The sequence below is a fragment of the Saprolegnia parasitica genome (genome assembly GCF_000151545.1).
Source record: "Saprolegnia parasitica CBS 223.65 unplaced genomic scaffold supercont2.30, whole genome shotgun sequence".
NCBI lineage: Eukaryota > Oomycota > Saprolegniomycetes > Saprolegniales > Saprolegniaceae > Saprolegnia > Saprolegnia parasitica.
Window position 1 is genome coordinate 21,372 of NW_012156424.1, and position 13,896 is coordinate 35,267.

Below are 13,896 nucleotides of genomic sequence, written 5' to 3' on the forward strand. Positions count from 1 at the left end.
GTCTTGGAACGGAACAATCGTGTCCAAGGCCGGCGGGTGCTCGGTGGACGGCACCGTGAGCTTGTTGATGGCTTGGATGACGGCGACCATGTCGTTGTCGTGCGTAATCACCGGTGCGCAGAGCGCCGAAATCGTCTTGTAGTCCATCTTGCGGTCCGTCGCGGCGTTGAAGCGCGGGTCGTCGTAGCAGTTGTCAATGCGCAGCACTTGTCCCTACGTCAATTAGAGCCTTCCACGACATTGCGGCGGTGGGTACCGTGCCCGCCACGTAGCCAGCGATGCCGACGCCGTACGGAATGACCATGCGTCGAAGCACCGGATCGTACGAGACGCAGCACACAAGCTCGCGCTTCTCGCGGTGGCAAAGGAAGAGCGACACCTTGTCGCAGTGCAGCGCTGTCTTCGCCACGTCAATAATCTTGTGCACCATCCCATTCAGGTCATTGCCTAATACCATAAGCATCAGAATATCGTGGCTTCGAGACAATTCTGTACACTCGGTAGCGATCGCACGAACGACCTCGAGCATCGCCGATGCTTTTCGTCCCGCAAGCATGGCGACTTCGTACAGCTCGAGCTTGTGCAGCGTATGTCCTGCAATGGACGCGATGAGCTCGAGGCTCATGCAGTCGCTTGGCGTAAAGTCATGCGCCTTGTTGGCGCAGCGAAGGACGGCGACGGGCACTTTGGACGGGTCTAAGATCGGCACGCAGAGCAGATTGCGCGCAAGGCTTCCGTCGACGAGGTACTTGTCCGCGTCCATATCACAGCGCTCGTCGCTCGCGACGTCTTGGATGATGACGGACTCGGCAGACTTGGCCACGTGACCCAAGACCCCTACAAAGCCGATATATGGTTCGATCCCATGCCAGGTCCAAAGGAGTAGTGCCTTTGTGCAGCGGGTACTCGGTGCTGCGCGACGAACGCGAGACGCACATGTGCAGCGTCTCCTTCTTGTGGTTGATGAGGAAGAGCGCGACGTGGTCGACTTCAAGCACTTCGTATGTGCCTTCAATGATGCGCGAGAGCGCTTCGCCCGAGTCAATCTCGACGGATATCGAGCTCGCGACCGAGAAGAGTGTCTGGTACTGCCGCACGAGCTTGAAGAGCTTGGCGTGGTGGCGTCGGAGATCGGGCAGACCCAATGCCGCACAGGACTCGGCGTACTCACTCGGACTCATCTCCGAGAGCCGCTTCTCGTCAAAGGCGCCCGACTCGGCTACAGAAGGCGGCTCAACGAACGCGCATTGTCGAAACGACACATACGGGAGGAGGGAAGTACGGGCAGCTGACAGTGCTCAATGTCGGTGAGGCGCTGCTGGAGCTCCAGCTTGTGTCGCGACGGCGACGCACTCATGCGGCCATGGCTACGCGTATGGTGTCGTTACTACGTCGGGAGACATGGCGACTACAGTAGCAGCGGTGGGACCGACGTAAGTGGTCTCAAATGGCTGAGTGTGTGACTCTCGTTGCTATCGTCGTCCGTCTTGGTTCGCACCAGATTGCGCGTGCTCTTGCGTTTCGCTGCCAGTGCCAAGAGGCCAAGTCCGTCTTTGATGGGCAATGTATCCCCCTACCCGGGGCGTCAGAGTCCATTGGTTCACCCGCATCGTACCGAAGGATCAAGGTGCTGGATGTGCGTTGGTGGCTTGCGCTTTGGACTCGGATCCTTGACAGGACTTTTCTCGCTGAGGACGCCACGGACGGACGGCAGTCGTTGGAGTTGGCTCGAACTTGCGACTTGGCCGTTCAAAGTCGTCGCCTTGGGTGGGCTCGGGGAGCTCGGTCGATCTGTGTTGATGTCGTCGCTACGCGTGAGTATCGAGGTCCGTGGCGGGTCACCGCGCGTGACTGAAAACCGGCGCGGTGGGCTGTTCTCGGGCAAATGGCCGGCGGGGCGCGCGGGGCTCACCTCGCTCGACTTTTCCGAGCTCAAGCGTACGTCGTCGACTTTTGCAGCATTGCTCGAGCGCGGTGTCTTGGTGGCGTCATTGGGCTTGGCTGGTGACAGCCCCTTCTCGACGCTCTTGGTCTCAGAGAAGACTAGACAGAAAGAGTGTGTACAACCATGTACAAAGCACCTCGCACCTCGCGGCAGCACCAGCTTGACGTCAGCGGGTGATGGCGCCTCCATCGCCTGCAACTTTCCCCCGCGCTCCTTGCGACGTGGCCGTTATCTTGAATGCGAACAGACGTCGACGAAACGCCCGACTACGATGATATCATCCGACGCACTTCGCTCGTTGCGGGGTGGAGAGGTAAGCCGCGTTGGAGAGTCGCCAGCGCCGCCCACTCCTAGCGATCCATCGCTAGTTTCTAGCCAAGTCCTGTTTTTTATGATGCACTTCCATCCAAGCGAGGCAATGCGAGGCTGCTCGCGGATTCTGCAGCGTGCATGTGCGCCTCAAGAATGTATCCGGTGGAGGGTATGTCAGTGTCAAGATTTCAACATTCATGAATCCATTGTCTCCCTTGCCTTCACCCACGGGCATATTTTCTTGATTTGGAGTTGTTACGGAAACTTTTACTCATTTTCTTGCCGTAGGCTGGGCCGTTGGAGTCGATTGGATGGTGCCACGTGATGGAGCAGAACTCATTCGATAGCGAGCGATAATGAACTTTCTTCGAGCTCGAGCTGTTTTCGAAATACTGGTCTGCGAACGGAATCTATGGCCGGTTGTCGTCTGTGTACAGGCGCGTGCGCTGTGGCGGTTCACGACAGGCCTTGGGCACGACCGTCGAGCACTCGGTATCACGTCGGCGAGCACGGTTGCGGCGACAATGTCGGAGCGAACGCATGGTTTTAATTTGCAGCACAAGCTACACTAGCTGTGGCGACGACCTTGTGTGTTTCTGCTTCCTGTGTACCATGTCAAAAATCTCGGCCGGCAATTGGCGCCAAACATCAACGAACCAGCGCTGCCGATATTATCCTTCTTTTCAAAATAAAGATCGTCCGCAGACCATCGTCCACACTGCAGCTGCGCGTCCTCTCGCTTGTTTGCGACGCTATCGCCTTTCTCGACAAAGCGTGAAAAGACGCTTCGTGATCGGATGGCCACGCTGCGGGGGTTTCAACGAAACCGCGTGTATTGTTAGCTCGCCGTTTATAAAGTCGTACAAAAGGCGGGATCACGGCTGCTGCATGAGCGCCAAGGTCTTCCAGATGCCCAACTCGGCGCGAAAGCGCCCTCCGACGACGGACCTCGACCACCCCGTGCTCAAGAAGACCAAGAACACGAACGACGCGCGGCTCGTCGCCCGCCGTCGCTGGAAAATGATCCAGGGACACGTCTTGCTCTCGCGCTGGTGCGACCCTTCGTTCGTTTCCGCGTTGGCCTCACACGTCGTAGGCTGCGCAAGACCGTCGGCGAGAACAACCACCGCAAGTTCCGCAAGGCGCAGCAGTCGCTTATGGACTCGCTCTTTACGAGCCAAGACGACTTCATCGACGTCCTCCTCAAGATTCGAGTCCGCACGACGTCTATCGATTTGAGCTCACATTCGTCGTCGCGTAGGAGCAATTTGTGTCGTTCATGGACGCCGAAAACTGCTACATATACATTGCGACCACGCGCGGAGTTCTCGAATTTGACGGACAGAGCGTGTATCCGTCCACGCGCATTCAAAATGGCCTCCTCCACCGCGCGTTTGAGCAAGGGACCCCGATGCACGTCCATACGGCCGTCACTTCGGACCTCTTTATCGACGAAAAGGACGGGCTCGACGGGCTCGACGTGCGGGTGCGCTTCCTCGACCTCTCTCGACGATATGCTGCTCATCTGTAGCATTATCATCTAGTCGTACTTGTGCATGCCGCTGCAAAACGGATCGCGTGTCGTCGCGGTCGCCGAGATCTTCAACTATCGCAAAGGCATCCAGACGATCCAGGACTGGGTCGACTCGCTCCAGCGCGCGACCGACGAGCCCAACGACTTGACGGTCTACAGCCGCTTCGTGGCCCAGATCGTCACGTCGCTCAACATTTCGTTTGAGCATGTTGAGCGCCGCACGTCGTTTCCGTCGGCCATGGCGACGACGACCAGTAGCACTGATCTCTTGTCGTCGGACGCTGTGCTGCAGCGCGCCGTGGGGCTCCTCCACCGCATGATGGCGATCGACCACTGCCGCGTCTACGCGCTCGACGTACCCTCCAACTCGCTCTTCTCGCGCATCTTCCGCAACCAGCCGTCCATGAGCATCCGCGTCGGCGACGGCATCGTGGGCGCGGTCGCCGAGGCGGGCAAAGCCATGCACCTCCTTGACGCGAGCGCCGACCCGCGCTGGAGCCCCGGCCAAGACAACACGTCGGGCTTGGATATCTCGACGCTGCTGTGCACGCCCATCATTGGGCCCGACGGTCGCGTCAATGGCGTGCTCCAGCTCCTCAACCGTCGTCACGAACCGAGCTTCACCGCGGTCGACCAAGCCATCTGCAGCACCATTTGCACGCACTTGGGTGTCGAAATCTACAACGCCGACCTCCGCGCGTCCATTTCCAAGGCGCAGGTGAAGGCGCAGACGCTCCTCGATCTCTCGACGATCCTCTTTCAAGAGTCGGACATTCAGGTCATCGTGCGTGCGATCGTAGCGACCGTCCAGCGCCCCATGGGGGCTGCCGACGTTCGCATTTACGTCACAGACCGCGAGAAGAACGAACTCGTGCTCTTTGACGGGGACCGGCGCCGCCGCCCGATGCTCGACGGTTCCATTGATCGCGCAAAGTGCAATCTGAACGTTGACGATGTGATATGTAGGTCTCTTGGGGCACACGGTCGTGACGGGGGAGGTCTGCAACAGCCACGACGTGCAGCACGACACGCGCTGGACGCTGACGTGGCGCGCCGAGTACAAGGACGTGCGGGCGCTCTTGGTCGTGCCCATCAAAGACGCGACGGGCTATGTGCTGGGGGTCGTCGAAATGCTCGGCAAGAGTGATGAGGCCCCGAAAAACTACTTTGACCAAGAGGACGAAGCCCTCGCGATCGGCATCGCCTACTACTTGGCGATCGCGCTCAACAATGCGATTTCGGCGCGGGCGGCCGTCCGTCGCAGCGACGCGCTCATCAAAATGCTGCACGTCGTCTCGTCGTGCACGGACGTGAGCTCGGTCTTTGAGGAAGTCATCACGGCCACGTGCGAGGTACTGGATGGTACGATTCGTATTCCTCACGTCGCGCCACGTAGATTCTGGACGCGGAGCATGCGATGCTCTTTCTCGTCAACCACATTGAAAACACGCTCACGAGTCGGGGCAGCGAAAAGACCAAGGGGTGCGTCCTGAGCATGGACATGGGCATTCCCGGCGAAGTGGCCGCGACCGGCGCCCCCATCATTCTCTCAGAAGCCACGCCGCACCCCAAGTTTGACGCGTCTATGGATGCACTCCTTGGTATCACGACGCGATCGCTTCTCTGCGTGCCCGTCGTCTCGCGCGAGAAGATCATTGCCGTGGTTCAAGTCATCAACAAGCGCCTCGCACCCAGCTTTATGAGCGACGACGTGGCCCTCATGAAGGCGGTGTGCGTCGAGATCTCGTCGGTACGCCCTCGCTATCCCATGGCATATCACTCATGTACCTCTGTAGGTCATTGAGCGCCGGTCGCTGGAGCTCCTCTTCCATGACGAAGAGCACCCGGAGACGGAGCTTCAAAAAGTCACGTCGGATTTTCTGGCGCAATTCACCGACGTGCACCGTCCAACGCCAAGTACGTCGCGACCGCCATCGCCACCGCCGCAAGAGACAGCAACGTCCGAGCCAGCTGCCGCCCTCATGGCCATGTCGCCCGATCTCGACAAGCTCCGAAACGTGGTCGACTGGGGATTAAACCCGTTTACCCTATCCCGCGAGCTGCTCTTGGTGCACGCCCATGCGATGTTTGACGGCTTCCATCTCCTCGCGCACTATCAGATGCCCACGAAAACGTTCCAGCGCTTCATGATCGCGGTGCGGGACCAGTACCGCACGGTGGCGTACCACAACTTTAACCACGCGTTCACGACGCTGCACATGACCTTCCTCGTCGTCCTGGCGCAAGCGACGTCGACGAGGGCGATGCACGCGCTGCTCGATACGCGGGATGTGCTCGCGCTCTTCATTGGCGCGGTCTGCCACGACATGAACCACAACGGTCGCACCAACGAGTTTCATATCAAGGCCAAGACGTCGACCGCGATGCTCTACAACGACCAGAGCGTTCTCGAGAACATGCACGCGGCCCACTGCTTTGACACGTTGCGGCGACCGGGCCACAACATCCTCGAACATCTCTCGAGCCCCGACTACATTTACGTTCGGAAGAGCATCATCCGCATCATCTTGGCGACCGACATGCACGTCCATAGCAACATGGTCAAGATGCTCCACGAACGCTTCAAGCACGGCGTCTTCCAGCATGACGCGGAGGCCGACAAGGAACTGCTACTGAATGCGATCGTGCACAGCGCCGACATTGCCAACCCGACGTTGCCGACGCCCGTGCACACGCTCTGGACCGAGGCGCTCATGGTCGAGTTCAACGAGCAGTACAAGGAAGAGGTGGCCCTCGGGCTCTCGCCGAGTGGCTTTATGAGCACGAAGGCGCACTCGCCGGACCACGCACGCATGAACATTGCGTTCATCGACTCGTGTGTGTTTCCGCTCTGGAGCATCATGCACGACTTCCTCGACGGCCTTGGCGGTTGCATCGACAACTTGCACCGGAACCGTGAATACTGGGTCGCCAAGACAACAATGTCCCTTGCCGACGTGTAGTTCGTAGACGACGAGTGAGTCCATACGAAATTGATGCTGTATATTACGACGACGCTTTACTTTTTCTTGGTCGACTGAAACCCGCCGAAGCCCATCATGGCCATCATGGCTTCCTCGTCTTCGGTCGCAAAAACGTTGACCGGTGCCTCTTCTTTCTGCTGCTTCTTCGCCTCCTTCTTTTGCTTCTTCTTGAGGTTGGCTTCCGCATCCATCTCGGCCAGCTTCTTCTCGTACGCTAATCGAAGATGCAGGATCATATACGCGGATATGCCAGTCTACCTTCGACGGCGTCCGGCTTCTTGGTGACCGTCGGGTCCCACTTGCGCTTGGAGGCGAGGTTGAGGCGCTCCTTGACTGCCTCAACACCGACCTTTTCAACACGCATGGAGAAGCCGAGTCGTCGCAGATCTACTCGCATCCATGGGAATCCAACATGATGATCGAGAGGTTGACGTACGGCGTTTGCCGTTGATGTGGTCGATGTACGAGACCGAGTCCTTGAGCGTGACCTCGCATACCTCGCAGTAGTAGCCCGTGCCCTTCATCGTCTCGTCGGCCTTGAGCACGACGGTCTTCCCCACATTCTCTTCCAGCTCGACCTGCTTGGTTCGCGCCTACGCCGGAATCGCATGGTCGCTCGCCAATTGTAGTGCCAGGACATACCTTGAGGAAGGCGCGCGACGAGCCAATGGGCCCCGCGGCGCCATCCGGCGCGGCTTGGAACTCTTCGCGCTCCGAGATTTGCTTGGTCGACTTGACCTCTTCCTCGAGGAGGCCGTTGGCGCGCAGCGCCGCCTTCTGCGCGAAGAACGCCTTGTCCCATGTTCGCCGCGTGACGTTGGCCACGCCCTTCTTCGGTGCGTCCTACACGAGCGCGTTCTCGTCACGCGCAAGGGTCATGGCCGCGTCGGCCTTACCGCCATTGCTTCGAGTCGATGGAAATTTCGCAGCCGGCGCAATGGGCGAGGCTTTAACGCGCGTTAAAGTACAGAATGTAGGTCTCGTCGACGGGTGGCCATTTGCTCAAGGTGCATACCGTCGCTCGAGTCGCCTCATCTCGTGTCCACCTAGCGTGTACGCACTGCTTTTTCAATCAGGGTACAGAGCTGGCATCCTGCGCGCGTGCATTCGCTGGTTACAAATGCGTACGATCAAAGGGCATGTCCTCCAGGATCTGACCCCAGTTTAACCTATAGGTCCAACGTCTTTATGTGCGAGTGTAGGTCGTTCCGTGGCCATACAAAGACGGAGGCGCATTTTCAACCAAGCCACCGAGCCAGCCAACCGACCGACCATGGGCTTCATGCACCAGAGCCAGCGCGTGATGACGCCGATCTCGCAGGTCCGCCTCACGAACGTGGCCGTCGTGCGCCTCAAGAAGAACGGCCAGCGCTTTGAGGTCGCGTGCTACAAGAACAAGGTCGTCAACTGGCGCAACGGCGTCGAAACCAGCTTGGACGAAGTCCTCCAGTCGCAGTCGATCTTTGAAAACGTCTCGCGGGTACGCCATCTCCGCGACGAGGAGAAGCGCTGTATGCACTGCGCGTAGGGCAAGAAGGCCAACAACCTCATGGCGGTCTTTGGCACGGAAGATGTGATTGAAATCGCCAAGATCATCATCGAGAAGGGCGAGCTCCAAGTCTCGGATGGCGAGCGCGCCGCCTTCAACGAAAGGTATACCATGGATGCGAGGCGGCGGCATCATCGGAGGATATTGTAGCGTGTACCAGGAGATTGCGACGATCGTGGCCGAAAAGTGCGTCAACCCCGAGTCCAACCGCCCGTACCCGGTAGCGACGACCCCCTTGAATCTCATGTTGGCATGCGAATATTGATCATCCACCCGATTAGTTTACCGTCATTGAACGCGCCATGAAGGAGATGCACTACGCGCTCATCCCGAACCGATCGGCCAAGCAGCAGGTGCATATACGGGGCTCTAAGGACTCGACGCTATGGCTGACATGTAGGCGCTTGAAGTGATCAAGAAGCTCAAGGCGCACATGCCCATCACGCGCGCCAAGATGAAGGTCCAGGTGACGGTCGCCCCGGCCGGTACAACCAAACCACCTGCGTCCGTCAGAATGGCTGTGTATTCATCTACGAGACGTACTAGACGGCCAAGCCACCAAGGACTTTCTCGCCGAGCAGGAAGCCATCATCATGGAGCAGCGTGGCGGAGACGTGCTGCGCATCATTTGCCAGATCGACCCGAGTGCCTACCGTCACTTGGACACGTTTGTCAACCCCAAGGGCAAGAAGGGTATGGTCTCTTATCGCGATAGCAACGAAGAAGCGTGCTCTGTAGATGCGTCGCGGTCGCTGGAAGTGCTCGACCTGAGCTGCCACGAGCAAGGCGAGCACACGATCGACGACGAAATCTCCAAAAAGACGGAACGCCTCGCACTCGATCTCCCGCCGGCCGCGCCGGCTGTCGTGGCCGCAGCGGCGCCCATCACGGAGAAGAAGGCGGGTCGGCCCTGCAGCACGTGCGGTGGCGACTTTCCCGACACGGCCAAGTACCGCGAACACTTCCGCTCCGAGTGGCACCGCTACAACCTCAAGCTCAAGTCGAAAGGCCGGTCGCTTGTCGACGAGGCCACGTTTGCAACCATTGACCCGGCCGACGTGCAAAAGGTGTACGATACGCTCGAGTAAGAATGCATCAGCTATCCTTTTGTTGGTGTCGCATTGGTTTTGCGATACGCAGGTGCGGCATGATAGTATTGAATTGGATTGGGTTGAATTGGATAGTATTGGATAGTATTGGATAGGGCGTTAGGCGCTGGTCGTCGACTCGGAGAGCGCTTCCGGCAGCATGAAGACCTTGGGCTTATCAAAGACCTTGATCGCGTCCTCGATTTCTTGCATTTTGGTCTCGAGCGCTTGCTTGCGGCGGATCTGGCTCGGAGTCTCAATCCGCAGCGGCAGCTGGTTCATCTGTCGGCGCGCGGCTTCATAGCGTTTTGCGTGGTCAAGGTTTCAAAAGTGGACAGAGTTACTAGTGCAAATGCAGGGGTATCGTCGTAAGGATATTCTCGCGCAGCGTCGCCAATGTGTCCAAGCGGTCGTCGTCGGCCATGAGCACCATCCCGTGGGGACAGTCGGGGTCGGGAAGGTTCATGCGGCGCTCCTCTTCTTCTTTCGCCCACTATTACCATGTACATCGGCCACGCGAGATGTATCGGGAAGGCGTACCGCGGCCTTGCGCTCGCGGAGGTAGCTCGGGACTTGGCCAAAGCTGTGGTGTCGCCTCGACTCGATGTCCCAGAGCTCGGCGGCCGTCGGCGTAGGTTTCTTGGGCGCTTTTTGGATGACCTCCCATGCGTTCGAGTTGATAAAGTCGACGGTTTGCCGGTTCTGGGCCTCCTTGAGCTGCCGGTCGCGCTCGCGGAGCTCGTCTTGGGTCGGGACGCGCGCCTTGTTGTACTCGCGTCGATGGGTCGTATACCGCGTGTGCTGGCTGCTCGTGCTCGAGCGGTCGTCTCCGTCGTAGCTGCCAACGCGCGAGGCTGCGCGCTCAAAGCGCTTGATCTTGAAGCCATCGACCGCGCGCTTGGCCGTCGCCTTGGCCTCGTCGTCCGCCTTCTTCTGCGCCTGCTCGGCTTGCTTGAGCTGGATGCGCTTGCGGTTCTCCTTGACAAAGTCGCGAGGCGCCACGCCCCGCTTGATCATGTCTTCGCGGTACCCGGTGCTCGGGCGCAGCGCGGCTGCGACGCCCGACGAGTCGTTCGTCCGCCCAACTCGCCACGTCGCGGCCATCTTCGATCTGAACATCCGCATAGATTGGTGTATTATCCGGAGGATCTAACGTCGCCGGTGATTGGCTGTTTTTTGGCGCCATGCGATTGGCAGAAACGCGAGCCTTGCAATGGTTGGTGGGTTTTGATTTTTCACGGCGACTGGTAATTGCAGTTTGAACCCAAGAAATACGATGGGGAAGAAGGAGCGCATGCAAGCGGTCGGCCGCGTCGGCGCCAAGGCCAAGGCCGGCGCCAAGACCTTTGGCCGCGGCAAGAGCAACGCCTTTGACGTGCAGTCCAACTCGCGCTCCAAGTACGAGGTGCTCGGGAAGCGCATCAAGGGCCAAGGTCGCAACGTGGCGCAAGCCCGCGCGCAGGCCGAGGACCGCCGCCGTCAAACGCTGCTCAAGCAGTTCCAGACGCGCAAGAAGAACAACGAGTTCAAGGATCGCCGTCTTGGCGAGCAGAGCGAAGACATGTCGCTCGAAGACAAGATGCTCGCGCGCTTTCAGACCGAGCGCAAGAAGCAGTACCAGCAGCAGCGCAACGCGTCCAAGTTCAACCTCGCGGATGAGACCAACGACAACGAAGAGGAGTTTCTGACGCATCGCGGCCAAAAGATTGACGACTACGACGCCTTTGACGGCCACGAGGGCAGTGACATGGACGAGGAAGACCGTGCGTTCGAGAACAAGCTCGGGCGCGAACTCGTGAACCAGCTCCACTTTGGCGGCGGCAGCGCTGCGACTGGCGACGAACCCGCGAAGAAGAAGACGCACGAAGAGATCATGCACGAGGTCATGATGAAGAGCAAGATGTACAAGGCCGAGAAGCAGAAGAACAAGGCCACCCAGGACGAGACGACCGAGGTCCTGGACGCCGAGTTTGCGGACTTTCAAAAGATGCTGTCGTTCCGCCCGAAGAAGGCCGACCGGACGCCGGAAGCGCGCGGCGAGCTTGATGAATTCGATAAGATGGCGCGCCTCCTCTCGATGGAAGCCAAGGCCAAGGCCACCGAGCGCAAGCTCACGCCCGAAGAGATCGCCAAGAAGGAGCACGAGAAGCTCGCCGAGCTCGAGAAGCAGCGTATCGCGCGCATGAACGGCGAAGACGAGAGCGATACCGAGACGGCCAAGAAGGCCACCAAGAAGGGCGGCAAGAAGCAGCCCAAGTTCATTCTCATGCGCCCGCCGCCGGCCACGGACGACTCGCTCAACGACGACTATCAGATCGACCAGCAGTTCAACCAAACCAACGACAGCGACGCCGAGAACGACCAGGAAGACGGTCAAGACGAGGCCGAGGGCGGCGACGAAGAGGAAGAAGATGACGACGACGGCGATGAGGACGAGGACGCCGATCTGGAAGAGGACGACGAAGATGACAACGACGAAGATGACGAGGATGACGACGAGGAAGAGGAAGAGGTCGACGAAGAAGCCCTTGCCCGTGCGCAGAAGAAGCGCGCGGACGCAGCCAAGGAGATCCCGTACGTGCTCGAGTGCCCGACGACGCCGGCGGAGCTCGCGGCGCTCTTCTCCAAGTACGCGCACAACGCGACCGACCGCAACACGATCATTGAGCGCCTCCGCAAGTACTACTCGCCCAAGCTCAGCGCGGCCAACCAGGGCCTCATGAAGAAGCTCTTTGCGGTGCTTTTGCGCCAGTTCCTCAAGTACGCTGCCAATTACGACAAGTTTGGCGCCGACTTGCACCACCTGGCGGGTCACCTTTTCGACACGGCGCAGGAGTTTCCCGACCACGCCGGCGCGCTCTTCCGTGACTACCTCACGGCGCTCCAGAAGAAGCTTTTGAAGAAGAAGACGATGCCGTGGCCCGACATGCGCGACTTGCTCCTTCTGCGCGTCGCGCTCTCGGTGTTCCCCGTCACGGATCTCCGCCACAACGTCTTGTCGCCGATCGAGCTCCTTGTCGGGCAGGCGCTGGCGAAGGCGCCGATCGCGTCGGCCAGCGATGTGCGCAGTGCGCTCTTCTGCGTCGGCTTGAGTTTGCACATGTCGCGCGACAAGAAAAAGTTCTCGCCCGAAGTGCTGCACGCGCTCACGTCGCTCGTCGAGCTCCTCGGCAACCCCGAGAGCACGTGGTGGGTTGACGCCATCAACGCGTGGGTCGAGGATCACAAGGAGGATGCGTTCCCGCTTCTCCCGCTGCACACACCGCTGCCCAATGAAGCCATGTCGGCGGCGCTCTTCCACGGTCTCTTGAGCTTTATCGATGTCGCGGCCACGCAGTATGCGGCGCTGCCGTCGGTCAACGAGCTGCTCGCGCCGATCGAGCGCCTCCTCAAGGCCATTCACGCCAAGCACCTTCCGGCGACCAACGGCCGCCTCGAAGCCACGCTGACGCTGCTGCAGACGACCATGAAGAGCTCGCTCAAAGCGCGCAAGCCGCTGCGCCTTCAGACGTTTGCGCCGACGGTGCTCCCGTCGTTCGTGCCCAAGTTTGACGAAAACTACGCGATGCGCAAGGACAAGACAGCGGACCGCGACAAGGCCGAGCTCAAGCAGCTCCAGCGCCAGGTCAAGCGCGAACGCAAGGGCGCGAGCCGCGAGCTTCGCCGCGACGCGGCGTTCCTCGCGCGCCAGCGCGAAGAAGAGCGCTCCACCTGGCAGGCCGAGAAGAACGCCAAGCAAAAGGAGATCCGGTCGTGGATGGAGCAGCAGAACGCGACCTTCAACCAACAGGTGCGCAAGGGCGGCGAGCTCCTCAAGGGCGGCGGCGCTGGCCTCGCCAAGAAGCGCCGTGTTAGTAAAAAGTAGACGACTGCCCACTAAAATTAAACGACTCATGATGTATTACACGCCTCGTCGATACGAGTGAGTACACGAACACGAACGCGACGAGCGGTCTCGGAGGGCCACCACCTCGCTCGCATGAGTCGTGCAGTCGAGCGAGACAGGCCAGCCAGCGAGATTGGCACCGTAGACAGTGATATCCCACGTGACAGCCACAATCAACGCGGGTCGTCGTCGTGTCGGGTCAACAGATCTCGTCTGATCGCGAAAGATAGAGACGAGAGCTGGCTTTGCGTTTGCAGTCGGCAGACCCTTGGTCCCCGCGATGCCAAGCACAGCGTACCTACTAGTGCTGGCTGCCATGAGCTCGACCCATTCTCCGCCTCTTTGCACCGTGGGATGCACGCCAGCGGCATTCAAACGGGGCGGCGACCAAGCGAGTGGCTGCGTAAAAAGGGCATGTGGCGGTGACACGTACTGTCAAAGATACTTGCACGTTGTCGGGCGACTGCGGTCGATTGCGACGGCGACGGCGACGACGACATGCAGCGCCGATGACCTTGTTTTCTTCTCTTGTCTCCAGCAGTCGTGGTCCTTCGACTTGGTGGACGTCGTCCACGGCGACGAGTTGCAGCGGGAGGGT

At 59.5% G+C, this 13,896-nt stretch overlaps 6 protein-coding genes across 6 annotated transcripts; 3 read left to right on the top strand and 3 right to left on the bottom strand.

Annotated features, from left to right (window-relative positions):
• Positions 1–15: 15 nt before the first annotated feature.
• Positions 16–2,134, bottom strand: SPRG_07429 (hypothetical protein; the record flags this gene model as incomplete). The annotated part of the gene is made up of 8 exons (XM_012346568.1): positions 16–213; positions 257–447; positions 496–837; positions 926–1,219; positions 1,267–1,367; positions 1,413–1,573; positions 1,616–2,043; positions 2,089–2,134. Coding segments are annotated over 8 exons (1,761 nt in total), but the record flags the coding sequence as incomplete, so codon positions are not given.
• A 980-nt stretch (positions 2,135–3,114) lies between these two features.
• SPRG_07430 (hypothetical protein) lies at positions 3,115–6,808 on the top strand. The gene is made up of 7 exons (XM_012346569.1): positions 3,115–3,309; positions 3,354–3,471; positions 3,519–3,743; positions 3,802–4,705; positions 4,758–5,143; positions 5,188–5,541; positions 5,588–6,808. Exons 1-7 carry the CDS (start codon positions 3,146–3,148, stop codon positions 6,752–6,754), a joined length of 3,318 nt encoding a protein of 1,105 aa, XP_012201959.1. The 5' UTR covers positions 3,115–3,145; the 3' UTR covers positions 6,755–6,808.
• SPRG_07431 (hypothetical protein) lies at positions 6,770–7,699 on the bottom strand. The gene is made up of 5 exons (XM_012346570.1): positions 7,672–7,699; positions 7,418–7,618; positions 7,212–7,368; positions 7,034–7,162; positions 6,770–6,989 (listed from the first exon to the last, which is right to left on the bottom strand). The coding sequence occupies exons 1-5, from the start codon at positions 7,675–7,677 to the stop codon at positions 6,811–6,813; spliced, it is 672 nt and encodes a 223-aa protein (XP_012201960.1). The 5' UTR covers positions 7,678–7,699; the 3' UTR covers positions 6,770–6,810.
• A 349-nt stretch (positions 7,700–8,048) lies between these two features.
• SPRG_07432 (hypothetical protein) lies at positions 8,049–9,412 on the top strand (the record flags this gene model as incomplete). Its single annotated transcript, XM_012346571.1, has 7 exons — positions 8,049–8,255; positions 8,304–8,428; positions 8,475–8,544; positions 8,606–8,677; positions 8,725–8,809; positions 8,871–9,017; positions 9,063–9,412. The coding sequence occupies 7 exons, from the start codon at positions 8,049–8,051 to the stop codon at positions 9,410–9,412; spliced, it is 1,056 nt and encodes a 351-aa protein (XP_012201961.1).
• A 59-nt stretch (positions 9,413–9,471) lies between these two features.
• On the bottom strand, positions 9,472–10,526 carry SPRG_07433 (hypothetical protein). The gene is made up of 3 exons (XM_012346572.1): positions 9,953–10,526; positions 9,791–9,905; positions 9,472–9,717 (listed from the first exon to the last, which is right to left on the bottom strand). The coding sequence occupies exons 1-3, from the start codon at positions 10,514–10,516 to the stop codon at positions 9,533–9,535; spliced, it is 864 nt and encodes a 287-aa protein (XP_012201962.1). The 5' UTR covers positions 10,517–10,526; the 3' UTR covers positions 9,472–9,532.
• Positions 10,527–10,675: 149 nt separating this feature from the next.
• Positions 10,676–13,322, top strand: SPRG_07434 (hypothetical protein). The gene has a single exon (XM_012346573.1). The coding sequence runs from the start codon at positions 10,689–10,691 to the stop codon at positions 13,275–13,277; it is 2,589 nt and encodes an 862-aa protein (XP_012201963.1). The 5' UTR covers positions 10,676–10,688; the 3' UTR covers positions 13,278–13,322.
• The last annotated feature ends 574 nt before the right edge of the window (positions 13,323–13,896 follow it).

Bases quoted from the DNA above. Each gene is read 5' to 3' on its own strand.
- SPRG_07430 (XM_012346569.1), top strand. From the start codon at position 3,146: ATGAGCGCCAAGGTCTTCCAGATGCCCAACTCGGCGCGAAAGCGCCCT. The intron at 3,744-3,801 runs GTGCGCTTCCTC...ATTATCATCTAG, and splicing joins TCGACGGGCTCGACGTGCGG to TCGTACTTGTGCATGCCGCT. The intron at 4,706-4,757 runs GTTCCATTGATC...TGTGATATGTAG, and splicing joins CCGCCGCCCGATGCTCGACG to GTCTCTTGGGGCACACGGTC.
- SPRG_07431 (XM_012346570.1), bottom strand. The intron at 7,369-7,417 runs GTATGTCCTGGC...ATTCCGGCGTAG, and splicing joins CGTCGCGCGCCTTCCTCAAG to GCGCGAACCAAGCAGGTCGA. The intron at 7,163-7,211 runs GTACGTCAACCT...GGATGCGAGTAG, and splicing joins CCACATCAACGGCAAACGCC to ATCTGCGACGACTCGGCTTC.
- SPRG_07433 (XM_012346572.1), bottom strand. From the start codon at position 10,516: ATGGCCGCGACGTGGCGAGTTGGGCGGACGAACGACTCGTCGGGCGTC. The intron at 9,906-9,952 runs GTACGCCTTCCC...ACATGGTAATAG, and splicing joins TCCGCGAGCGCAAGGCCGCG to TGGGCGAAAGAAGAAGAGGA. The intron at 9,718-9,790 runs ATATCCTTACGA...ACCACGCAAAAC, and splicing joins ATTGGCGACGCTGCGCGAGA to GCTATGAAGCCGCGCGCCGA.
- SPRG_07434 (XM_012346573.1), top strand. From the start codon at position 10,689: ATGGGGAAGAAGGAGCGCATGCAAGCGGTCGGCCGCGTCGGCGCCAAG.